The 27,514-nt window shown below is 39.4% G+C and overlaps 1 protein-coding gene across 3 annotated transcripts in view; it reads right to left on the minus strand.

Annotated features, from left to right (window-relative positions):
- The window catches only part of reln (reelin), a 95,764-nt gene extending 74,206 nt beyond the window's left edge, over positions 1–21,558 (minus strand). For all 3 annotated transcript variants that reach the window (XM_027008786.3, XM_081715516.1, XM_081715515.1), the window contains exons 1-2: positions 21,078–21,558; positions 1,712–1,819 (exon numbers count right to left, since the gene is read on the minus strand). In XM_027008786.3, the coding sequence (XP_026864587.2) occupies positions 1,712–1,819; positions 21,078–21,321 (352 nt within the window). In that variant the 5' untranslated portion in view covers positions 21,322–21,558. The remainder of the gene's footprint in view (positions 1–1,711; positions 1,820–21,077) is intronic.
- Between the last annotated feature and the right edge of the window lie 5,956 nt (positions 21,559–27,514).

Here is a 27,514-nt window from a genome sequence, read left to right on the forward strand (position 1 = left end):
ACAAACTCTTCTGTCTAGCCTCTAGTTTCTAACAAAGCTGACAGAGGGTGTGAGTGGTTCTGGAGAGATGTGCGTTGCTGGAAGCTGATTGAATAGCATTTGCAGGGGACAAAACCAACTCTATAACCGTGCCTGCATACACATTCACACAAAGAGCTTCACTGTTTTTTTTTGTTTGTTTGTTTGTTTCTTCTCAGCTTGCATCAGGCGCTTAGATCCATAGCTTAGAACTACCAATGTTTGAGTGAAGCTCAGATGAAGCAACACATAGGCATGGCTGCAGCCTTCTCCAAACCATGTGGCAGTGAATGATAAGGAAACAATAAACTTTGTTTGGTACAAACAGGAGAAGGGCAGAAATAATCTACTCAGAGACCATCTTAGACCAAGGGAGCAAAGTCATTCATTGAAATAACTGCCACTATGAAGCATCAACTCAGACAGGACAAGGCTGCTTTTCTGAACATCCGTCAAGCATAACTCTCAGCCTTTCCCAGGGACACTTTGTGGCCTGCAGATTTGACAGAATGTGTCACTGCTCAGAGGCATCACAGACGAAGGTTCTTTGGATTTGTACTGTTATGTGGCACTGGAAACACATTGTTTGAACTAGAAGAAACCAGTTAATCTCTTTTAATGAGTAAAAATTGTGAATAAACCTAAACTGAATGCCAAAGGCCAGGCCTCACTGAGCAGAGATAATCATATGTACATTGTTATTGTAAGATTTAGAAGGAGCATTAATGGTTATCACTAATAACATTATCATTCAATCCTTTTCCTATAAATGGGAACTCCAGCAAATTTGTGATTTCTTCATTCTTCAACAGTTTAGATGTGACATTCTGGAGAGGCATGCAATGTTGGAATTGTTCATTAGCCAATGTATCTGCTATCCAAAATAACCAAAACATATAGGGGAATATGGGCATCAAACGCATTAAGTGCATGGGGTTTGAATTTTGTTTATAACTATCCTGATCATTGTGTTTTAGCAACTAAGGTAGAAATATGAAAACATACCTCACCACCTGAGGTTTTGGCACACTGTATTTGTGCTTTATAGTGTTTTTCTATTTCCTTATCTAAAATGTCAGCATTTGTTTGAAGTTGTAGGAACTTAGCTTGCTTGTGTACCAGTTTGTCTTGCTGATTACGGTTGCCGTGCCCTATACTGCCTGAAGTCACTAAGAAGTACACACAGTTTAGCTGTAACAACAGCATGAAGAGAGGATATAGCCAAACCTATTGGACATGTTTCATTTTGATAGTTCTGCTGCACTTGATTGCATTGATGAACACTATGAGCCAGCAAACAAAGAGACTAAAAAGGCAAACATGGCTCATAATAACAATGTGCATTAAGTCAACTACCCAATTACAAGATGTCTCAGGTGAGCTTGATTATAGTCGAATATTTGGATTTGTCCAAGGAAGTGAATACCAGACTTTTAAATGAGCTATATTCCTTTTCGGTTGTTCTGTTATTTTGTGAAATAGCCAAATTTCATTCTATCATTTACTGAACATAAATTTCACTAAATGACAGAACTAAATGTGACCTTCCTTTTCTATATTGTCACAGAAACTCATGAATAAGCATGATGAAATGAACTGAAACGTCTATGGCTCAGTGTCTTAGATATTGGCTGAACTCAACAATGTCACTGACTATTAATACCAAAGTGGACAGAGCTCATTAAACACTTACCAAATCCAAAGGTAGCAGGTGCAGGGATGGGTGCAGTCTGGACAGTTGTAGAGGTGTAAAGACCAGTGACCAGCAGACCATCAAAGTATGTACTAGTGGAGATTGTCACTGCAAAGAGATAAAGAAACACAGTTTGTGAGAAAGAACCATAACTCAAGGCCATACACACACACACACACACACACACACACACACACACACACACACACACACACACACACACACACACACACAGACAAACAAATAAATACAGACCTTCTTACAACCCAACATTATTTTGTGTATGTCACCCTTATACACCCCTTAATCAGAAGAAAACAGAAGAAAAAAAAACAGAAGAAATCTCATATTAAAATCATATCACAACATCAATCACTGTCTAATGCTCAGGCACAGACAGGGGAGCTGTTATTTTTGGCTGACTGATGTTATATGAATCATTGATTACTGGGAGGATAACAGCTCTTTGGAGCAATTTCTAGGACCGTGGGGCTAAGGCCTTTGACAGGCAGTTTACAGGTGAACACTTGTTAATTATCATGTAGTAATGCGGTACTTGTACATGTCCACAAGACCAACAGCTGCAAAATGAAAACACAGGTGCTAACAAGGAGCAGGGGAGAGAAAGAGAAAAAGAGAGAAAGAAAGAGAGAGCAGATGTGTAAACAGGAGGCAGGCTGGACCAGGGGGTGGCCATGACACCTTCCCTGCACAGACGGCAAATGTCACAGGAAAAATGTGTGACATGTTTGGCAAATGTGCCATTACATACTACAGCAAAGCATGAGTAAAACACAGAAGGGAAAAAAGAGATCAGATTTGGAGCCATGTTTTCTATTCTTTTTCTTTCATGAAGGGTCACAAATCAGATAAAGTTAAGCTTTTCTCTCCAGAGGCTATAAGCAGAACAAGCCAAGAGACTGAGGCTCCTGTATCAAGCCCTGGCACTAATGTGGACGACGCTTTGGACTGGTCCCAGGCAGACAGATCACGATGCAGAGGGGTGAGAAAAACACACTGTGCAGAAAGGGATGTGTTTCTGAATTCCTGAATCCTCAAAACCCACTTCATAAAAGACAAAGAAAGAAATAAGAGCTTCTACACCTTTCACCAGGCTCATTCAACCACTAAATCAAACCAAGAACTTTACCAAGCAAGGTGAGAGTGTGTTTGTCTGTGTGAGTGTGTGTGGCCATGTGTGGGTCTAGATGGCTCCACTCTTTGGGTTTTAACTTCTTTCTCAATGGACTCGTTTGCCAATCTTATGCCTCATTTCATACTCTCTCTCTCTCTCTCTCTCTCTCTCTCTCTCTCTCTCTCTCTCTCTCTCTCTCTCTCTCTCTCTCTCTCTCTCTCTCTCTCTCTCTCTCTCTCTCTCTCTCTCTCTCTCTCTCTCTCTCTCTCACACACACACACACACACACACATGCATTAAGAGCAGAGCCCAGTATCCCCACTACCCCTCCTTTCCCTTTCTCTCTCTCTCCCCCCCACATCATAGCTTCAATAATTTATCCCACCACTCCCAGTATTACATTCAGATCTCTCAGTCTACGCTGTCTGTTTGTTTTACCCAAACCAAGTCCTGGCTTCAGCTCCTAAGTACACAGCATACACACAACTATAGGATTACACCACACCGTGAAACCCTGTGAAGCTGAACTGAATAAAACATCTAGTCTCTTTATTCCTTGCTCTATTTGGCAGTTGTCAGTAAAGTCCTGAACCTGAATTTTAAATGTGCACAATTTCATCAATTCAGGAAATAGTGTTTAAATGGTGAAGTGTATATATAATACATTTACATTTCTCCTGTAAAGATATGTAAGTTAGGTACAACACAATATGGTACAATACAATAAAGTATGGGCGTGTCAAAGGCTACTTTGCCAAAACAACAAGCATCGGTAGGCATTGGGTTGAAATAATATTCACACACACTCACACATATACACCCACCCACACATCCCTAGTGAGCTCTAGTTGAAGTTGTTTGTGAGAGGAAAGGAGCAAGGAACACAGGAGAAAGCTAAAGGGGAAAAGGGTTACAAGGAGAAAAATTGAGAAGAAGGGATCTACTGAAGGGCGATGTATAGAGAGGTCTGTGGAAGGAAAGGGTAGAGGAAAGGTAATGAACATTAAAATTGAGATGCGCAAATAATTCATAAAAGTGCTATTTTTTAAGAAGAGAACAGAACAGAACAGAACCGTATCCTTTTAATATGGCAGAGTGGCTGGCAGACTCTCAAAACCAAATCTACTCAGTTGCGAAGGGTCTACACTCACAGGCTACACACACGTGCTTAGAGTTCCGCAATGCCATGGCTTTGAAGAGACCTCTTAGAATTCCCCTCCACACTCATGCTCACACACAACACATACTCATATTCTGTAGTTTTGAGTGCTTGAAGGGTAAAGCGCAGTAAGAATAAGAGGTCTCATCAAAGGCCTGAGGCAAAGTGAGCCAGCGAGATGAACAGAATAACAGTGAAAATAAGCCACAAGAACACTTCATATGGCTAGAATGCAGTGACAGCAAAGTTTGCTCCAAAAAGTAATACTGCTAGCAAGACAGGTTTTCTCATTTAGTTTGAGTATTGCTCTTTAACATATATTGTAAAAAGCCCTCTCTTCCCATTGTGTAACTAGCAACAATTAGCTGTGTTATCTGTGTGTAATGCTCTGGTTAACAAGAGATAATACTCTTTTCTTTTTTTCTTTTCCATTTATCATCTTTTCCGTCTGCTTTAGAGCTGAGTTTGGCACAGGTTTAGACAGACTGGAGAGAACCTGCCTTTCCACACTTATCCCCATCCTCTCTTTCCCTCTTCCTTCATGAATTCTGTGATGTCTGCAAGAACGCATACGTCCAGTCATGTTTCTGACCACAAATCTCCACCCTGTCCACTATAATGTGATGAGTGCACACTATGTAATTGTAATCATTGTGATCATGTGCTATCCTCCCCTCCTTTCTTCACTCTACTCTGCTGGTCCTATTCCACCATGCAATTTTGATGCTGTGATGTGGTATGCCTCATTACCAACACACACTGCTGCGCTCCTACTCAGCTATTGATAAACCCGGGCCTTACCAGCCTCTCTGGATGGACCCAGAAAGAGGAAGAGAGAGAGAGAGAGAGAGAGAGAGAGAGAGAGAGAGAGAGAGAGAGAGAGAAACAGACAGAATTGGGTGAGTGTTTGAGAGAGAATGAGTGAGTGCTGGTTGGGAGTGGAGATATTCTTTCCATGATTACATGAGTCAGAAAGTACAAACCCCCAAGAATGAAAAAAGACATTTGAAAAATTCTAGAGTACAAAGAGAATGTGGACATGAAGTTTTGGAAATCATTGAATTAACTTTTGTTCAGCCACAAATATATGATTCTTCAGCAGAAGGAGCCATGAAGCAAATAAACTTTAGCAAACATCCAGAAAAAAAGCAGATAGAAAGAGAGCACGACAAAAAAGAACATCAATATCTATTTGTGTGTTAAACAGATATGCTCTACTGTTGCCTCACAGCAACTTCTGCCTACCCCCCCCCCCCCTTTTATGTTTTATAAACAAATAGGTGTTTTTAACACTTCTTCAGGACAGCACCAAGGAAAAGACATAAGCATGAAACATGACATGAGAAAGTGAAGGCACAATAGCAAAACAAACTAGAGTGCCAAAGCCATACTAGATAAAGATAGGTGTAGCTCTAATATCAGCATGCACTGCAGTGGAGGTACTTTTTCATGGATCGCTCTAGAGTTCTGTTATCTGGCATCATTAGGTATTTGTAGAAAGAGGATAGTGGTAACTCAGTGGTTAAGATACTTGACTTGTAATCGGAAGGTTGCCACTGTTGCCACTGTTGGGTCCATGAGCAAGGCCCTTAACGCTCAATTGCTCAAGTTGTTCTCAGTCATAATTGTAAGTTGTTTTGGCTAAATGCCATAAACATAAATGTAAAGAGCCAGCACTGTGGAACACATCTCCCATAATCATGTAGGCCAGTTTACTTCAGAAAACAGCAACAATATTACATAGGGGTAGCAAATTTCTGAGGAGAAAAGACAGGATATGTACTATGTTGCTTCCTTGCCAACTTATGCCAAGCTAAAGCTAAATTAAAAAGACAATAATATTAGTCCATTTGTGTGTAAATCATAGAAAGACAGATAGCCTGCAATGTTTTAGTGTACAAAAGCTCATAATAGTCATTTCATGTCTAGCCATGAACGGCTTACTGTACACTAGCCAGAGACTGTGGTGCCAATGTGACGGGTATCATCTGAACTACACCCAGTGGCACCATAAAAGCCAGGAGTAAAGTCTCAGTAGAGGGAGGACAAGCTTGTTGGCAGAGCCAAAGCTCATTACTTCACTCTTAGGTAACAGCATGGCACTGGATAAGAAAGACGCCCAAAGAAGGACAGTATAATCACTGGAATAACTGGGCACTGGCTGCATTTGAGAAAGAGGAGGACAGAGAGAGCATACACAACACACATAATTACTCCTGGCTCAGGTCTATACAGCTTTACTTTCAGGAAAGTACTCTAAAAGTGCTATCCTTCAACAAGCACCAAGAAGGGTTTCCCCAGGCCTGCCCTGCTGTCTTTTTCATAGTAAGATGTGGATTAAAAACACTGGACAAAAAATGTAAAAACTATCAGAGTTTTCTACATGTGTGCATCTCTAATGATTGCACAACCACATCTGTGTAGAATTATTGCACAATTTCAGCAGCACACATGTGCAATGAGCTGTTTTTGCTTTTCCAACATAAAAAGTAAAAAGTAGCTTTTGTGCTCTGAGGAGTCTGATATTCCATAAAGGTAAAGTTATTGTATGCATGATTTATATGCTATTAGGGAATGTCCAAAGACAGAAATATTCTGTTCTAGATCTGTTTTATTTGAATTTACTGTTTTAACAAAGTCCCTTATAATATAAGGATACCTGGCCTTCAACTTTTCAGTTTTAAGACAATTTCAGTCAGATTTTAGTCAAGCTAGAATATTCAAGAAGCAAAGCTCCATTATGTATCAATGGAGAACTATAATACCTTTTTAATCAGACAAAAACAGCACTGACTACAGCTATGCATTTGTCAAAGACTGTTCATTTTCTGGGTTTTCTGCAGCAGACAATGGTGGTTTGAGTTTTTTGAAAGCAGTAGGTAGAGGCTGGATAAAGATAGGTGGTCATCTGACCCACATCAAGCCTCCCGCTGGTAAAACCACGTGCCCATGAGCGGCCGGAAATGGAGCCATGCCATGGCGCACAGCTTGGTCCATCTGTTCCCCCAGCCGGCCCTATGCCAGCATGCTGCCCCTTCCCCACTGCTCCTGCCCAGGTTCAGTGCTCTGTCACCTGTGCTCGACAATGAGTGACACGGGACTCTACCATTTCCACTCACATGCAAGCAGTGAGCAAATAAATGATGTAGACACGTGGGAGAAGGTCACAATTATCTGTTTATGCATATTAGTTCATACATGTGTAAGGGAGATGTCAGCATGCAAGCCACATGTATTTTGCATATTATTATTGAATATGCATGTCATATATTGGATAGACTACAGATATAACACCACCATCATTCCATTGCGTAACCCCCTGGCACCTGCCTGCCCTCCTGGCATTGCCATCTGCTGTTGTGGGGGCTTTTGCTGTCAACAGCTCCATCACCCAACCCTCTCCCCCCATATATATATATATATATATATATATATATATATATATATATATATATATATATATATATATAATACACACACACACACACACACACACACACCCATACACACACAAACACACCCACACCCATCCACACATACACACATACACAAATACACACCCCACACACTACTTTTCATCAACCTTTATATTTGTATTTTAAAGGTCATATCTAAATTACAGTAATTAGAGCCTCTGGGCTTTGATAGTGCCAGGCCCAGCAGTTTAACATTAGGAATGCCATTTATACATAGAGCTTTAAAGCCACCAAAAAGTCAGAATAATACAGTTGGACTTTGAACTCTCTTGCTCTATTAACCATAAAGATGAAATCAATCCACCTTAAGAAATTCTCAGCAAAAATAAAGGAATATTAAATCTAATCAATGGGATGTTTCCACCTGCACCACTCAAATGCTTTTATGAGCCTGACAAATCTAAATATAAAATACAATAAAAGAAAATAAATGATAAAAATAATACAAGAAAATTAATTAATAAATACTCAGGTTTATACAAGAAGGCAAACTGGGACTGTGTACAGCTAGTCACAGTGCTGGTTTTCAGTAACTCAGGCTCAGTGACTGGGAGATTAGCTGTATGGTTATGCCCCCACAGCTTGGAGCTGGAGTAGCTGACCGAGAGATGTGGCTTGTGGGATAGTGCTGAGCTGAACTCTTGCTGAGTTTGAAATGAACTATGCAAATAACCCTCTCCACTGTTACTGAGGTTTGCAGATTGCCAAATCAAGGAGAGTTACTATGTACCATGTTTTTTTCCCCAGCTTGTTATGTTTCAAAGTGACAAATTGAACAACATTTAAGAGTATTAATAAAGGTGCCATTTAGTGACTCCATCTGTCATCACTGTTTTAATTCTAAGATCAGATAAATGTAACAGCAGTATTGTAAGAGATAGTAAAATGAAACAAGTAGCACTACTCAAGTGAAGGAAAAGAGCAGAATGGAAAGGTTTTGCTGAGGAGAATGAAGAGAGTTGTCCTTTCCAGCTGAATGTAGTGTAAAATCTTTCCATGATACTCTGTCCCCAAACATGAGTTTTGGCCCTTACCAACTAAACCAAAACAAAATTGTACAAAAAAGTTCCAGAAACACAGTGTAAAATATCAAGCCAAGATTTCTTAATACCAAAAAATTACACAGAGTGACCAAAAACTGGAAGACACAAATACAATTACACTTTACACTTTCTGCATTTAGCAGACACTCATATTTAGGGTGACTTACAAAAGTAAAATACCATATAAAGAGTAACAGAGGTACAACTTCAAACGTGGTAAACACAAATACACTGTAAAGAGTTTTAGAGGTACAAATTGAAATATTAGCTTAGAAGGATTGTTAAGACTTATGTTTTACACCAGTCTACAACCTTCCTAATCCACCTCTGATTTCTCTACATCTACCCCATATACTTGTAAGTTTTACTTTTATTATTATAGTAGTATTATTTTGGTGTGCATTATCAATAGTAAGCATCTTTGGCATCTAGAAAGGTGCTATATAAGTATCGTGTATTATTATTATTATTGATTTATCAAAAATCCTACTCTTTTTAGAGCATTTTTTTCTCTGTTCCTCCATACACCTGCTCCAAAAAGGCTAGTTCTCACAGGAAAGAGGAAACGGGTAATAACCAACTGTCACAATCTATACTGGGCCCTCCACCCCTTCTGGCCTTGCAGAACCCGTGGTCACTCCTTTCTGCTGTTCTCCACACACACACACATACACATACACACACACACACACACACACACACACACACACACACACACACACACACACACACACACAGCTGGTCTATTTCCTCCTCTGGAACCCCTTCCACCTCCCGTGGACAGTCCTCAAGTAACGGCACTAGTTGGAACAGAGATGGAATCAACAATAGTGCCCCAGGGAATTGCATGATGAAATACACTTTGTGTGGGTGTTTTCCCATCCTGCTGTACTTAATTTAATGCGTCACTAAATCTCATACACATGAAGAAGAAGAAAATATCCAGATGGGATTTTTCAGAATTTTTCAAAATTCATCACATATGTGCAGTATATGTGTGGCACAAAGACCAACTACTGCAGTAAAATTTGCTCTGCAATAGGTGTGTGATGTCTGGCAAGCTGATGTAATAGACTATTAGACATTTGCCTGACAGATGCAGAAGGTAGAATGTTGTTTAAATTCAAAGTCTTGAAATTACTAATCTCACTACTATAATTCCATCACATAGTACATGTCTGAAAGTTCAAAACTATTAATCACAGTAACTCCCATGGGTAATTAGCTTTATCTAAATCTGCCTCTAGGCTTTCAGAGGTAAAATCTGTGAGATGTTTAGTTTGCTATGCCTCACATCAGCAACATCAATCCCTTTAGAAAAAGAGTAGCAATATAAAATTAAAAAACCCAAGATGAAAGAGAATAACATCAGTGTTTAGTGCATCTGCCCTGCTCTTGCACCTTCTCTTGGGCTTGACACTTCAAACTACAGTTCTGATGAGCTCAACAGCCCCCATTACCATCAAATTCTTTGCTGTGCTCAAGATGAAAACCATCATCCTTAATCAGCTAACCCTCAAAGTGCCCAAAACCTTACTTACACTATGATTACACCAGATTGCACTTTCTATACATTGATGAATAGAGGAATTTGTGCAAAGGGATGCCCAGTGACAAACAGGTGCTGCACGTTACATAGGATCTATCGGTTCCAGCTATTAGCTTAATCTATATTCTAGTTATATTCTAACTGAAGTTTCACATGTATAAAGCATGTATATAATTTCCAGTGAATAATGACGTTGTCTCCATGAAGAGGCCTTTAGCTGAGTTTGCAGTTTGCTTTCTGGCAAATCTCTCTTTCTCCCTCTTCTCAGTTTCTGTCTTTACCATAGCTGAATGTATCCAGACCCATAGGGAATTGACTCAGAAATGAAATATCCTGAAAACCAGACCTCAAACTTTGTAATCACCATTCATTCCTAAAAATAAACTGACCTACAGAAATGCTTGATACATCTTCTATTACCATGGCTATTTCAGTTTATCAGCACACCACAAAGTAGCTAATTACTGAAAGAGGAGCAGAGTTAATGTTTTCACAAGTACATTGATTATGCCTTAGAAGAGTTATCTTTGTATAAACCATTTACAGGCATAAGCTGTTGAAGAAATAACCAGTAAATCAAAAGTATCTATGTTCAGTGGTTTGGTTTCTCACAGATGTCTAATAGCATTAGACTGGAGTACAGTTAAAAAAAAATTACTGATTTCTAATTGCTTTCAGTAATGACAGTCTCAACTGGCACCTGGTCAATAGGGAATCACTCCCATGAGGTGTAGTTTTAATCACACAAGCCAGACACTGTGCTAATTTCTTTAATTAACCAAGAATAGCACCGCCACCCACCCAACCACATACGTGTGTGCAATGGTGTACATTCATCTAGCCTTGATATTTTTTTCTCAGGGTATCATTACCAGCCAGTGCCTATTTCCAAGGGTACAGTGCTCTAGAAAACAGTTATATGGGAGGTCAGGATAGACAGCAATGTGCTGGATAACTGCAGCACATCTGGCTGGTGTTAGTGATCACATAGTCTCATGGGACAGTGAGAAGGTGGTAATTGCAATGGGACAAGGTGGCACATATCCTTATTCCCCCCATCTGTAGCTCATAAAAGCCAAGGGAGGTAAAACCACACTACAGACCACTGGATTATAACCCATACCATCCCAGCAATGTGACAGATAAAGGTGTTTTTTCCCTTTGTCATTGTTGCCCATGGGAAAGTTTTTAGATTTTCTACCCTGTCTTTATCTACCCTGTCTTTTACATTCGTCTTCATGTCCCCTACAAGGACATTGGCAACTGGTATAATTTCACAATGATATTCAGTAAAGTACATTTGACTGGCAGCAAAATACAAATGCAAAAGATACAGCAGTAAATGCTCTCATATCTCTCCTCCATAGTTCTTCTATTTAGTAGCAGATGTCGTCTGATTAGTTTTTTGGAAACATGCCTTTTGGAAATAGTTCTGCAGTATGTAGATTGCAGTTTGGTGAAGCTACATAATCCTGACAAGTGGCCTCATCATTAATACTCCTAACCAAAATCAAGAAGTAACCTTTAATTTTTTAAATAGAAATTCACACGTGTGTCAGTGTCTAAAATAGAATAATTATGCAAGAAACAGACACAACTGTCCATAAGTGCTAGTATATTCTTTTTAACAATGGCATCTTTGTCTTTCAACTTCTAGCACATCATAGCCACTTTAATCCCCTCTCAGCATTACAGCCTTTTGGAGTGTCTCTGGAGGCACAGGTTGACAGCTCTTTGAGAAATGAATGTTTATATGCTTTGCAATTTCATCCCAGCTCAGCTATTTGCCACATTTGAAATTCTCTTCGTAAAAAGTGCTAGGCCTTTTGGTTAGTTTGAATGCATTGGTGCCTAGTGACAGCAGAATGAAAAAGCTCATCTGCTCAACTTCACTGCTACAGTATCTCAGCCTTTCTCAGGTTCTACTATTCAATATGAATGTGAGGTGTGAGTGGGGCCGAGATGGTAGTAGGGGGAGGGAAGATGACTGAATAGATCAGCCGGGAGGGGTCCCAGTGGTAGGAAAACTAACTTTTTTTTCCCAGAAGGGTATTCCCCTACCTGTTAGAAAAGACCAGTGTTTTAGACATGTAATCTCTCCTCACCAGGCTCCTGTTTTTTACTTAGTTAGCCAGGGCCAGTGTGTTTGGAGGGCTAGGATTGGTGTGGGCCATGGTTAATCCACCCATGACATGCACTGCAGGCAACCTCCTGTTCTGTGAGGGATTTGGGAGTGGCAAATGGCTGAATGCTATCAGCACAGACGACACATTGCCCAGGGGCAGGGATTACAGCTGCCTGAATTGACATGCCAGCAGGAGGAAGCAAAGCTAGCCAAGGGGTAGGGATGAACAAGCATGGCTAACGCTACATCTAGACCCAGGCATGGACCCTCAACAGAGCTGACAGTACCAGTACCAGAGGAACCCTCAAGCTCCCAGGTGTCTTGAGAAGAAAAAAATATATAGAAGGACTCCTCACCAATTAATATATCTTAGTTTAGTTACAACAATAGTGTGGTCTACTAGGCACAGAAACTGAAAAAATTATTTAGGAGTAGATGGTTAAATTAAAAAAGGGGTGTCAACCAGTCTGCAGAATGTTTGTGTTGGATGCACCCAACACCATGTAACAATAAAAAAGTCTATTTTAGAATATTCATTATATTAGGCTATATAATTAAATATCATATTACTGTGACCATTAAACATTCCAAACATAATACATGATCTTGATTGGATAGGTTTTGTTGTTGTTTTTTAATTACGATACTAAATATCTTTTTCCCTCTGCTTTTTATTGTAGCTAGCTAACTTACATTTCACACGAGTTCCTCCGTCTGTCCCCTTTCGTAGATATTTCGCAAATAGCTACCACCATAAAATTAATATTAAAAAATTAAAATTGACCGTTAGCTAGAAAACAGAGAGAACCCAGGCCACTGTGCTGCTAGTAACTGTGGCATGTACAATACCTGAAATAAATCTACTACTCTCTCAATGCAGCCCATCTTGGTCAGTAATCTCGCTATGACCCTCCTGCCCGCAGCTAACTAGTAAAACTTAGCTATTTAGGTCTCAGATCATTTTAGCTCTTTTCTTATGCACACTATCAAACTAAATGGGTACTCAGGTAGTATGTCACATTTTTCAATTTGCACGAATTCTTCTCAATAATTGTTAGCTATGTAGGTAGCTATCTGACATAGCAGTTTATGTTTGCAGGGTATGCAATATTCAGCTATCTCAGTTTTTGTAGGTAGCTGGCTATCTATCCAATTTAAGTTCAACAGTCACTTTAATAGTTACCAAGCTAGTAATTTAATGGCAGTCAATTTAGCTATATAGCTATGTAGCTATATAGCTACAAACTGATATTAAAGATGTCTGTTATGTTTAAGATGTCTTTTATCAATATTTTCAGTCTAACCATATATGTAATTACACAATAAGTTTCATTGGGAATATCAGGAATTCATTTCAAACAACTATCAGGGCAGTACAGACGAGGTGGTTCCATAGAATCGAGAATGCCTTTTTTTAATTTGTGACTCACTGGAGTGTTTAAGTGCGTCATGCCTAATACTAGAAACACAGCATCTGTGGACTTTCTCAAAAAGAAAAACATTAACAACAATTAAACCAGTGAAAGATATTCATCAAGACGAGAACTGCTAAACTAATTTAGCAAGATATTACTGCTAGCAGTGTGGCTAACGCTACATTATATATGTGTATTTACACTACGTTCAGGTTTAGAGAAAGGGCTTGCATCTAACCCTGATGGTGATGATAACAGTAGAGATAATGATACTGGTTTAAATGAAAATATGAGGTAAAAATATAATATGTATATGCATTTTCAAATGTGTATACCTAAGAATTAAACATGTTATGTGGTCAAACATGCATTTTGAAAAAACCCTCAAAACTGGCTGCAACCATGAGGCTTCATTCAAACCGTTAGCTGCTTTGCACGATGGAAAGAGTACAGCTAGCAGAAAATGTGGTCTGATATGATATGGAGGAGCTAGCATATATGGAGTTGGCGAGGGTTTTTGTTTGTTTGTTTGTTTTTTTAATAGGAAAAAGTCTTTTCATTGATAAAGGTTTATTAAATGTAATACGCTCAAAATAAATCTATGCGATTAGATATATAAATTATAGTACAAATGGCTAACTGCTAATAAAACAAGTTTATAAGGTAAGCAACAAAAATATTTAGTTAGAAATATGAAAGAAATTAGAGCCAGCTAACCTAGCTAACGTGTTTAAGCGTAACATTCCACAGCACAACATTACTCTGAGCATTCTGTGCACAGCCTGGAAAGACTGTGGGGGATGTCATGGGGCATAACTTAGACCTAATACAAGTGCAGACAATGAGAAGGGAGGAGGGGCAATGTGTAGAGAACTTTCACTGGTATTTTGTATTTTTCTTGTATTGTGTTGTCCATATTGTCATTTAAGTTCATAACTGTAAAAATAAAAGACATTAATTTTATACTGGAAGGGGAAATTTTATGTGGATATTCCAGCAGCCCTATGTGCCCACGTAGCCATTTATATAACAGGTGTTCTCATGTACTTTTCTTTGAGTAATGATTCAGCATTCAGAAATGCAATTTAACAGCTATCATTGACATATAAATCTTATGGTTGCCAACGTTTTTCTGAAAACAGAACACTTTAAAAAAAAATATTTGTCTATTACAGGCTACATTCAGGGGATATGCAATTTTAGAAAATGCAGTGTGTAAATTTCTACTTGAGGCTAGTGTATGCTCAGCAGCAGCTACTACTACATGCTCTTTGCTGCAAATCTTGGCAGCATCCTTGTGCCAGATTGAGTGAGCCGTTATCTAAAAGGGGCTGATGCTTGCAGCAGCACCAAGACCTGGCTCTCTGTTGATGCCTGTGGAGCCTGCCTGTTTACCACATGGGGCTGAAACGAAATGGTAACAGAAGAGGGCATCTGTTTTATCCCTCCCCCGTATCTACAAACAACTATACTAACATTATCAGCACAGAGACACACTCCCCATAAACATCCCCAGCAGGTAGACAGAAAACCATTAAGTGCTGCTTACCAACCTCAAGAACTATAGCACACATTAGCTTGTCAGGAACTGTTTGGTAGCAAAATGAATGGTCAGGGGGAATTGACAATGAAAAATGCAAGAGTTGCATGCTGAATGCCCAGGCAACGCTGGCCCTGGCACATGCAGATGGTTCGCAGGTTGCTTGGCACACTGATGCTATTGTTTGCCACTCTGCATCTCACATAGCGACTGCCTGGCACAGTGCTTCTATCTCTCTGGCATGTGGACCCACCATCACTGCTATCCAGGGTGAAGCCCATGTCCAGATGCAACGGATTCATTTGGAGAGGAGTTCCACTGTCAAGCTAAGTGCCAAGAAGGCAGTTATCAGAGCAGGACCTGGACACATAACAGCAATCGCATTATGCAGTGAGCCATCACAATAGCTTGGCAAATAACTCATGAGTCATCCAACAGAAGCTTTGAAAGGTCTACTTCTGGAGCATTCATGTTGTTTGCTGAAAGTATGACTATATGAAGTCTTTTTATGAAGTGTGCAGTTAGCTACATCCTATCTATATGGAAATTACTATGTAAAAAGTACTCTATTAAATCACAGTACAAAATATGAGATCTTTGTTTTCGGTTTCACCAATTTAACTGTTCCTCACATTTTGTTCTAGCCTTGAGTGACATGACTTAACAGGCTATTCTAACACATTTTCCTGTCTATTTATAAGCATGAATGGATGAACCTCTATTATACCATAATCCTGACTTGAACAAGCATTGTCACAAGTTCCTCCAGAACACAACAGCTCGACCAATGACACAAAAGTCTACTTGCCACTCTAATGATAAGGACATTAGTGTTTAGTCAGTGGAGCATTTGACCTCTCAGACACAAGCATGATTGATTTCACAGGCAATTCTATGCCTCTCTGCGTTTGTGTTTGTTGAGTGTTTGTGTATGTGTGTGTGTGTGTGTGTGTGTGTGTGTGTGTGTGTGTGTGGTGGGGTAATACGGATTAGACATTGGTACATCAATTTACAAAAGAACTCTCAATGAAATTTTCATCCAGTTTCCCATGGGAAGTTAGGGCGTAAACAAACCAGGTCAAGCAGAAACATTTACAATAGGTCCACATCGATCATCCACCCTGAAAACAATTTATCTACAACACAAACGTAGTATTCATGTAGTATTCATACTACACTACACAAAAAATAACAAAAAAACCCTCTTTCTCATTCAAAACTGATACAAATATTCATATTCACATTGCCATCTCTTTCATTTAAAGTATTTTTCATTCATTTAAATTTTTATCTGATTAGGACAAAATGTGTTTTATTGGCTCAACTGAAATCACTGCACCATACTAAGCTCCCTTTTGGCCTTTATATTTCTATGGTCAGTTTTGCTCTTTTCAGGGGCAGTAATAATGGGTGGAGAAAGGAAGGTATGGGTGAGGCAGTTTTGCAGCTTTTTATTGCTTAACAAACTTATAGCAGCTTCAGCATAAATGTCTTACTAAAGAGCAATTTGACAGGCTGTTGGAACCTCAGCCATGCCCTGTGCTATTAGGATGACACACATGAACCCCACTCAGATACTAGATGAGTGTCCCTCTGCCTCAGCCTCATCACTTACTGGCAGCTGGTGTGAATCCTAGTGCTACTTCAGCTAGCATCAGTTAAAATGTTAATTCACTCTTACAGTCTTGGCTAGAACAAATAATGGTGGCACAGCATGACTAACCACAGCTACGTCTAACTGCAATCAAATGAGCCTATGAAACAGCTATGTTGTGAAGATTTCAATGAGCTGGTCAGGATAATGCATCTGGGGTTTAAATTGGAAAGAATGCATTTCTGGAACATGTTCACTCCAAGATTTACTTCATAGGATTACTTAAATCCTGAATTGGATTATATTTCATTTTTGTTAATATGTGTCATGTCATGTCCTTGTTATTTAGTTTGTTGTAATGTATATTTCCCACAGCAATGCAGTGGCAAACAGTTGATATGCCAATGCATTGCCACAGGAAACAAATGATATGTTTCAGTGATGTGTTGATACAAATAATACATTGTGCCATGTTTAAGATCAGTTTCACTGACACTGAAATAAGTTAGAAATGTAAGTGTATTCTAAATTCATTGCTTTAAAGCAGTGCTCACAGCTTGGAATAAAGTGATTCATAATGGGCATTCTCACAGTAATAATGCTAATTGTTATGTAGTGGTTTCTGTTAGTCTGTTTTCATCATCTTGCACTCTCATTGTACTCTTCTGATGTGCTGCAGTTACCCATTCAAAGAGTGAATCCAAGGGAGTGCTGCAAACATGGGCTGCCAGGCTAAGAGGGGCTTTATGGGAGTGTGTGAGTGCCACTCCAACCACTCTACAGAAAGTCATCATCATCACTACCATCATCATCATCATCAACAGTGACAACAATAGCAACACAGTGTCAGAGACAAGCAGGAACATATGTGCACACACACACACACACACACACACACACACACACACACGTTTACAAACAGACAATTCTGCTTTTTTCAGAAACTCTCTAAACATGGAGTAAACCCACACATCAAAAGATACAGGAAAATTCTAAAACTGTACATTAGTTGTTGGCATAGACAAAAGATTCTGATATTGGCATGAAAATTTAAATTTCATTGAAAATCTAGAGCTTACATATTGAACTTACACTCTTCTCACCGACCACCTCTTAACCTAGTATTCAAAATTCTCCTAATTATAATTGCCAGATCAACACAAAAATATCAGTTATCATTATCTCCCTCTTTCTCTATTGCCTCTGTATTGCCTTCTCTCTTTCCCTCTTCCACCCACACATCCACACACACTCACCAAACCATACTCACACACAGGTTCATCACCTTCTATAAAAGGTACTGATGTTTGGAGAAGAATATGGCCATGCAGCCATAGAGTGCACAGGTCATGATAAGGCAGATACAGCTTTCAAAGCAGTGCTTTGTGCCTCTGCTTTCAGATAGACCTCTGGCTTCAGTATGCAAACCCTCACACAAAGAAGCTGCTGTCTACATCAGCTAGAAGCTGTGCTTCACAACAGCAACAAACACCAGGCTCTCAAAGAAGGCCGAGAGGGGGAGTAAAAACTAAAACTACATGCTGTTTTCTGAATTTCGTGGGAGTGTAGAGTCCCTTGGGTCATTCTTTCTTTTTTCTTTTCTTCATCTCCCTCTCTTGCTTTATTTCTCTCTCTCTCTTTCTCTCTCTCTCCCTCTCTTCAACATCTTATCATCATCTTATGGTCAGAAATGAAAGGAAAAGCTGCCCTGAATTTCTAGTTTTGGATTTACAGTGACCTTTAACCTTCTGGTGAAGGTGGCGATGAATGCTAATACTTTGCACCAACAGTCCTTCTTTGTGATGGAGCAAGAGAAAAGGTCACTAGTGCCTTAATAAAATGCTTTCACCTCTGCAGTTACACATTTATAATTGTGGGGATTTGGTTTGTGTCATCCATTTAGTGCTGATCATTTCTATTGTACTCATCCTGTAGGATGGAGGAAATGAGATGATACAGATATGGGTGATACATTAAAAAAGAATTCTGTTTAAGCATCTAAAACTGAACAGAGGCTGTAATTTCGGAAATTAAATGTGTGTGTGTGTGTGTGTGTGTGTGTGTGTGTGTGTGTGTGTGTGTGTGTGTGTGCGTGCACCCACATCTGCCCATGCCAGCTAGAACCTAAGAGCTAAATAAACACAATTTTCATACTCAGTTTCAAGTAAGAATGGTAGTACCTCAAGGCAAGAAAAACATATAGTGAAAAGAGCAGCAGTTCAGATTTTCAATAAAAGCAAAAAAAAGTGAATTGTGTAAGTACTGCAAAAAACAAACAAAAAAAATTGGCAAAGAAGGAGGAAAAACAAACGAAGGATCAGAAAGTCAGAGCCATGTCTCTGGGCAGAGCAGCAGCTCAGCAGGCATGGATGGAGTACTTCCTCCAGGCTATGATGGAGCAGGTAGAGCCAGCTGGCACTGAGAGAGTAGCACCAGACTGGCCTCTTGGTGGCAGCGCCCTTAGCCTAGTGGGCTCCTAACTTCCAGTCCTCACGTTCACAGTGCACCAAAAAAAGGCCAGTTATTCTCACACTCCTTTTCCTATTAACTGGTTCCATCACCCCCAACTCTCACAAAATAAGATAATAATAATAATTATTATTACTATTATTATCTCCATCAAGGAGCAGAACGGAGGAGATGGAGAAGGTCAAAATTTGAGGCATTTTACATAAATCTTGTTTTCTTTCTGTTTCTCTCTGTTTTAAAACAAATATGGGCATCTCTCTTCTTCCTCTCTCTGTCTAATGCCTATATTTTACTCTTGCTTGCTCAGGGATATGCTAACTTCTGAGTGTTATGAATTTTCAGAGCACTGTGAATTCTCAGAATTGTTCACTGCATTAATAAGAAAAAAGTGCATTATTCTAAATGCATTATTAACACTTATTTATCAAACCAAGTAACAAATATAATAGCAAAACATTACAACATTGCAAAGCTTTCGCAAGGGTAGTTATACTGATAATACCATGTGTGAAAGACTCTCCATGTTACATACACACATCACTCTCTGATTTCATTTATCCAGCAACCCCGTCAGTCTGGGTGAGTGCCCTCGATGTCAGTGGGGCTCTATTCTGTTGCTGAGCTCATTCATAATAGTATTGCATAGCTTCCAGGATCATTATGTATGAAAACAAGCTTGAGAAAGATTGCTTCACCTTTTCTACATTGTGGCCCTCTAACCCTCTAATCTCACAATGTTTTATTTTTACTTTTTTCTTTCTTTTATCTACCTATCTATTTTATTTATTTATTTTTATTTATTTATATGCTGGGTGAGACTGTACATGTGTTTGTGTGTCTGTGTTTAACAGTGATAGAAAGAGATAGTGCAAAAGAGGAAGAAGAGAAATTTGTCCTGAGGATAAGCCACCTACACACAGAGCAACGGGATCACACGGCAAAGCTCAGGACTCCCACTTTACATCAATACATAAATGTTACATAAACGCACACAGAAATACTCAAACATGAAGACAAACAATTCATTTTCTAAACACACACACACACACATACACACACACAAAGCATTTCCAGATCAGCAGGTATGTGTGTCATTAGTGTAATAAACTGTTGTGAGATACAAATGTCAACAAGAACTATTTTACAAAGATTAATTATTTTATTTTTAGCAAATAAAACATTTTCACAAACTTATGCTCTTCTCTCTCTCTCTCTCTCTCTCTCTCCCTCTCTCTCTCTCTCTCTCTCACACACACACACACACACACACACACACACACAAACACACACACGTGCTCCATTTCCAAAACAACAGCATGGCAATATCTTACTAATGCAAATCTAATGTTAGACAGAGATTATCTGTAACCTACATCAAGGCCATTTTATACAAGTTTTTTTATCTCATACACAGTACTCTCTCCTAAGCTCATATTAAATAATGTACAAAATTGCCTCTGCTTGTTGATTAAATTTATTTTTTTTGTGTGTTCATAAATGCAGCTGGCTTCACTGTACTTGTAAATAAAGAATACTTATTATTTAAGAGCATAGATTTTAACCAAATTAATTAAATCTTTTCCAGTGCATTTTGTAAATTCATTAGTGTTCAACTGCTGTTACCCTTTCCATGTGAATGTACATGCACACAAATATACTAAATATACTCTCTCTAAAACATAAATATTCTTTTAAAAATCTATTCCATACCTTTATATTCAAGTGAATGTTGCAAGGACATAAACACGCACATTTCTCCCACACTCTCCCCCTACATCTCTCTCTCTCTCTCTCTCTCTCTCTCTCTCTCTCTCTCTCTCTCTCTCTGTCTCAGCCACACTTGCTAGCGGTGTGAACTCACCCTGATACTCCTGTCCTGGCGTGTAGGCGGTGGGGTTGCCAGCAATCTGTAAGGTGAGCAGCACCTCTCCTCCACCCTCTGCCACGCCTGACCCCTCCAGCTCCCCATGGTGGGTGCACAGGAAGAAGAAGGGGTTGAATCGGGGGTAGAAGCCAACCGGGGGCGCCCCCAAATCCATGCTGCCCCCCAAAGCCAGAGCCAGCAGAGCACAGGCGAGGGCACCCCTGAATGAGGTCTGGCCCATCCCCACTGTGCACTGGAGAAGTTAGTGAGAGAGAGAGATATGGAGAGGGGTCGTGTGGAGAGTTGTGCTCACAGATAGAGTCCCACCAGCGGGCTGGAGTCCAGAAGTCAAGCACAAGGTCTGGCAGTGTTGTTTGTGTGTGTGTATGTGCGTGTGTGCGTGGATGTGTGTGTGTAGAGCTGGTTACGGTGCCCTCTGCCTTCTGAACCTTTTCTCCTCCCTTCACTCGCAGGGAGTTCGGAGCGTGCCTGTGCTGTCCTGCTCCAGCACTTAAATACCCACCCCTCCCTCTCTCCCTCCCTCTCTCTTTCTTTCTCCTCCCACTCTCGCTCTCTCTCTCTCCCTCCCTCTTTCTCCAGTACTAGCACATGCAGTACACCCTCACAGACGGCCTCCATCCTCTCACTCCTTTCTCTTTCTCTTCAGAGAGACTTACACTCGTGTTCTTTTCTCTTTTTTATCCCAAGATTCCTCTCTGTTACTTACCCTTCCCACCCTAAAAGGGCTTGTAATTCTTTTTTTTTTTTTTTGCCTTTTCTCCCTTTCTTATTCCTGCATCCCCCAGCTGGTTTCGTCCACTCCCACCCAGAATCACACCTCCTTCCCTCCCTCCATTCTGTCTCTCTCCCCCTCCTCCCAGCTGTCTGATGGGACTCTTTCCCTTCTCTCTGTCTGGGCTTCATTCTCCCTCACTCTCCTGCGTCTGGGTGCCCAGTTCTGTGATTTTGTTTTTCCTTCTCTCTTCTTCTCCCTTTATGGCCTTCTCTACTGGAATCTGCTTTTCCATCATATTCTCCAACTCTCTTACCATCTCTCCAACCGTACGCACCCACACTCTCTGCTCCACTTTAACGTCAGAAAAAAGAGGCACTAATATGGATTTATCCTCATGTCTCTGCTCTATCCTACTTCCTAAATTTCTAGTTGTTTTTTATTTTACTTTCTTTGCTATCTTCTTCCTCTCTCATTGTCTCTCGGGCATAAACTGAAACAGCATGTGATAGTTCCCTCCCTTCTCTATTTTCTCCATCTGTCTTTCCCTCTCTTCCTTTCTCCCCACTTAGTTCTTTCCACTGAGCATTATTGGTGTGATGTTTTGTAATAAATCTTGCAATCCAAAATCGATACACTTTTAATAAACTTATCAGCAATAAACTGCAAATATTAACCATTCAAACAATGTTTATGCAACATGACTACTGTCTTACCTGGTTTAAAATAAATAAATCAAATCTCTGCATACCCAAAAATCAGATAAAATCCTTACCATGACAGAGGGTCAAATACAAACTGTGCAAATACAGTCTCGGCCAAGGTACATTATCACTGGTCTGAAGCATTGCTTACATCTCTTCGTCCATTTGAGATGTGGGAATTTAAAAAAAATCCTGAACTTGCATCCCTATGGACAATAAATAGTTAAAATAACATGTGCATTTTAACTACATATGCAAAGTAAACAATCATTAAAGCAAAAAAGATAGCAGTTCATGTCTTCAAAATGGCTATGACTCATTTATTTTTCATTCTAAAATATATCTTCCTCGGTTTTTGAGGTAAATGTTATTGATGATCACAATAATGAGAAAGAAGAAGAAGAAGAAGAAGAAGAAGAAGAAGAAGAAGAAGAAGAAGAAGAAGAAAGAAGAAAGAGCTATCATCATCATAACCCACTCTCGGTTTCTCTTCACAGTGTGTTGCTTGCGGTACTGAGCTACATGAAATAGCTGGCAGAAGGCCAAAGGTCCCAAATAATCTTCAACCACAGTTTCCATTTGCTATTCAAATTCTCCTCATTCAAGTTCTCCTCAAGCAAATTCAGACTTTAGGTTTAGAGACAATAGATTAAAAATACTGCAAATTAGTCGAACAAGATGCCAGGACTTAACAACTACCTATATGTCTCCATGATCTCTCTTCAGAAAACATCTCAATTTAGCAAACCTGTCCTACCACTTGGAAAATAGAAACCTGTTCAATGACCTTGTAATCTTGAGATAAAGGTTGCAAAAACATGACATCACATGACATCGCATGATATCACATGCGATTGGCCTATATGAGATAAACTTTGTGATAGCAATATATATTTGATGCCCCTTATAATCAGCCCTGCTCTCTCTCTCCCCATCTCTACCAGAAGATCACTGACATAACAAGAAAACATAACAGCCTCCCACTGTCTCTCTCTTTCAATTTGTGTTACATAGAGTGTCACTAGAAGACATAACAGGAAACTGTCTGGCAAAGCAAGACTAGAGAATTTGCTTAATATCAGCCTAGTAACAGTACCTAATGAATGTGCTTATATTTAAGAGAATGCATGAAAATTAATTTTCTAGTTATAATTGAGTTAATTTACTTATTATTCCCAAAGTGACATATAGGCGCTACTGACTAAGCAGTTTTCTTTTTCATATTCTTCTGTCTTACACTTATTTCTAAAGATTCTTTCAAGGTGGAAGAGTTTGCTGAAAGAGTCTCATAGGTTATCTCACTCCTCTGATGCAGTACCAACAGGACAGAGTGTTAAATTCTTAATTAATTCTCTTTAATTAACTACCAAACCTAAGTCACTGGAGATTGCTCTCAAACATTAGTATGCTTGTGCAAGGTATTTCCAACTTATTTTCAATCTGTAGCATGGAGCAAATGGTAATTTGTTGGAAACATTCAAATATCCTATGAGGGAAATATACTATCCACTTATTTTTAAAGAGAGGATCTACTAAGAGCAAACAAAAAAGCAAGTCAAATTAAATTCAAGCTCCTACAATAAATCTGATGCTTTTTTTTTTTTTTTTTTACAAAAAGGTCCTATAGCAAGTAGTCATCATGTGAAATAAAAGAAATTACATGTCATATACTTGTCATATACGTGGAATTACATGTCAAAGACTTGCATTTATTCATTCTGAATTTCATCTGATGTTTTAGGACTAAAGCATTCTTGAGGTCAAATTAAGATTGCAAGCAGAACAATCATATAAATGACACCATTTCAGCATAGGGCTCAAAATACTCTATTCTAAGCAGATGGGTAAATATCCTACAGAGGAAAAACTGAAGGCTGTTCATGACCCAAAGCTAAGACAGGAATGAAGCCTTGTTTCTTTCTCTTGTGAATCTTTCCCTCCAGTAGACCTCCCCCCCAAGACTTTTATTCAGGAACTGGGGGCAGTCACTCTCCATTATGGAAACTAGATTGGGGAAGGATGGCCAAGGAATAGATGGAGGCCAGTAATTATTTTTATCATTATTAATTTCCACCTCAAGCCTTTGTTTGCCTCCATCTCCACTGACCCCCCTCCCCATCACTCCAACCACTACCCGTCTTCTTTACAAGGCTACGTGCCAAACCAGGCAGAACACAGACTGACACACAAAAGGGGAAAGAGCTTAAAGGGATGGAGTGAGAGAGAATGTGTTACAGAGAGTGTGTGAGAGTGTGTTAAGGAGTGTGTGTGAGAGAGAAGTAGAAGGAGGGGCAGTGGCTTTCGCCTCATCATCCAGAAGACCGTAACTTGGACATGTAGAATGTATATTTGTCACAGCAAATCAAAATAAAATACTGGGTTGGGGGAGGTTAGAAAATGGGGGTTGGGGCAGGGGCAGGGCCCTCAGGGTATACTTCAGCTGTGATGGCTTGCACACTCCAATTAGTAACATGAAAAGGGCTGACTCTCATCACCTTCATGGGGTAAGACCGGGGGTGGTGGGCAAATGTAACAAATGTGTGTCATTTAAACTCTTAACCAGCATGGGTCAGCCAGAAGCCTACTCCCCCATCACCCACTCACACACAGTTGAGGCATTCCTTTAACACACCAATCTACAGCCCTAAGACACAAACACCAGAGACTGATGTCATATTGGGGATTTGATGAAGGCATATATGGTGACACAGTGATTGGAAGAAGTACACTGGAAGAAAACACTCACACACTGACATCTGCATCCAATTTTTTTATTTGGTTAATACCAAATGTTTCTTTTTCATTGTAAGTACCTGAAAAGCAACACAGGCATACATACATTAAACACCTAATTTAGAAATGCTCTTTTTTCTTATATTTCAGTTTTTTCTTTTTGTTTTTTTCTCAATTCTTTTTAAATTGTAATTTCCTCAAAATAGAACAACATATGTAAATACATATATAAGTAACAGTGCAATCAAATTAAACAAACATAAAACATGGAAATACTAATAATGCAATAGTAATAAAGGAATACGAATAACAATGTAATAAAATGACCAAATGAGAGGAAATGAGAATGAAAATAGGTTATTATTAATAGTAATACTACTACTACTACTACTACTACTACTACTAATAATAATAATAATAAAATAACTTTGATATACACCAAATACAAATACCAATCTATGTGGTTCAATTTTGAATAAACTGAAAAGAGACAAGGGTCCCAAATTTTAGGGAAAAGTTCAGACTTATTTCTCAGATCAAAACTGAACTTTTCCACTGAGTAATGGCTGGTCTCTTTATCCAGTTATAGATTATACATCTCTTTGCGGATATCATGGTTAAATGGAAAAAAATGTCTCGGAGATGGGAACTGGAGATAGCTTGTGTCACCTAGAATAACTAAAGATGAATTAAGAAGGATGTCTTTTTGAAATATTTCCTGTAAAATGATTTAAAATTTGGACCATATTTGTAATTTAATGCTTTCCCAAAACATATGTAACATTACCAACGCTTATTTTACACTGTGGAGAAAGAAGAGAGGACGTTTTCTTGAAGAAACTTAATTTTCCTGGGATAAAATATATTCTGTGAGGTACTTTGGATTGGCACAATTTATATCTGAATTTAATAAAAATTGCTTGTAATTGTCTAATTTTAACCCATTTATTATCATATATCTGGGCCCCAAGGTCCCTTTTCCCATTTTTCTTTAGAAATGGTTGCATTTGCTACAGTGTGGTCCAGCAAGAAATGAGATGATTGTGATACACTTCTAAGTATCATCTTTCTGAGAAAAGGTTCAAGAGTGGCCTGTTGAGGTTTATGTAGGGAATCCTTCTGACCTATCTGTATAGAATGCCTTCACTGTACATGAAAAATTGAGAAGGGGGGATTTCAAAAGAATCACAAAAATCAGTATAAGAAGTGCCATCTTGGAATAGATCTTCTAGAGACAGTAAGCCATTTTATGCTTAGATGTTAAAAGCATGATCTTTTAGGGCTATAGGTAAGTTGTGATTATGTATAAATGAAGCAGAGGGTGAAATTGTTTGTTTTAAATTTAAAACAGCTCTTCCCATACCATATATATACACACATACACATATACATATATAAGATTTTTTGGTGTAAGCAAAGAAGGACAGTTGATAAATCAATGACATTCAAAAAGTGTTGTACTATCTGATTTCAAGGTGGGTATTTGCCCCCAGTAAACCAATGAGATGCTTGACTGGCAGAACACAATTGCTCAGGTGCACGTCTTTAAATGAGCGTGTATTGGTACTCAGAGTCTGGAATATAACAGAAACACATTACAGCAAATTGTGAAGTGTGACATGGTCAAGTGTGTATATTATCTATGTATTTAAACCGATGTTAGTGTGCGCTGTATTGTCAGTCGTTGGATGTGTACGTCCGTGCATCATTGCTCATTAGCATTTTGTGTTTCATAATGTTACACCTTTTCTGTGAGTGCCCTTGTCTTTTTTGTTTCACAATAAACATCTATCACCATCGAGGGAGTCTGAACATCTTGCTCCTTGTCCTGCAGCACTCAGGCCGTTACAGAACAACTGACTGCCACAGGACGCCTACTCTCTCGACAGCAAATGGACTTCCTAGAGGGAAGTGCTTAGGCACATCCTAAGCTGCTGCCGGGATCCCTAGATATTGGGGAGAGGACCATGACCGGAAGGAGGAGTGGAACGCCCCCTGGAATTTCTTGGAGGGGCCTAGGGCCACCAAGCCAGGATCAAGGATTGTCAAAGGGCTCCACGGGGACCGCAGTGAAGGCGGTTCTGTGGAGTCAGCTAGATCCCTGGCTTGCGAGGAAAAAGCCCAAGTTCTTCCTCTACCATGGACACACCAGGAGTACTGGATGGGCCCAGGAGGTGGACTGCCTCCAGGGCGCTCCTAAGGTGGCTGGCAAAAGGAAAACTGTTGAAGAGAGCAGCACTTTCGGAGCCAGGGTGGACGTGCAC

This window comes from Electrophorus electricus, chromosome 6, assembly GCF_041902795.1.
Source record: "Electrophorus electricus isolate QZ-2024a chromosome 6, ASM4190279v1, whole genome shotgun sequence".
NCBI lineage: Eukaryota > Metazoa > Chordata > Actinopteri > Gymnotiformes > Gymnotidae > Electrophorus > Electrophorus electricus.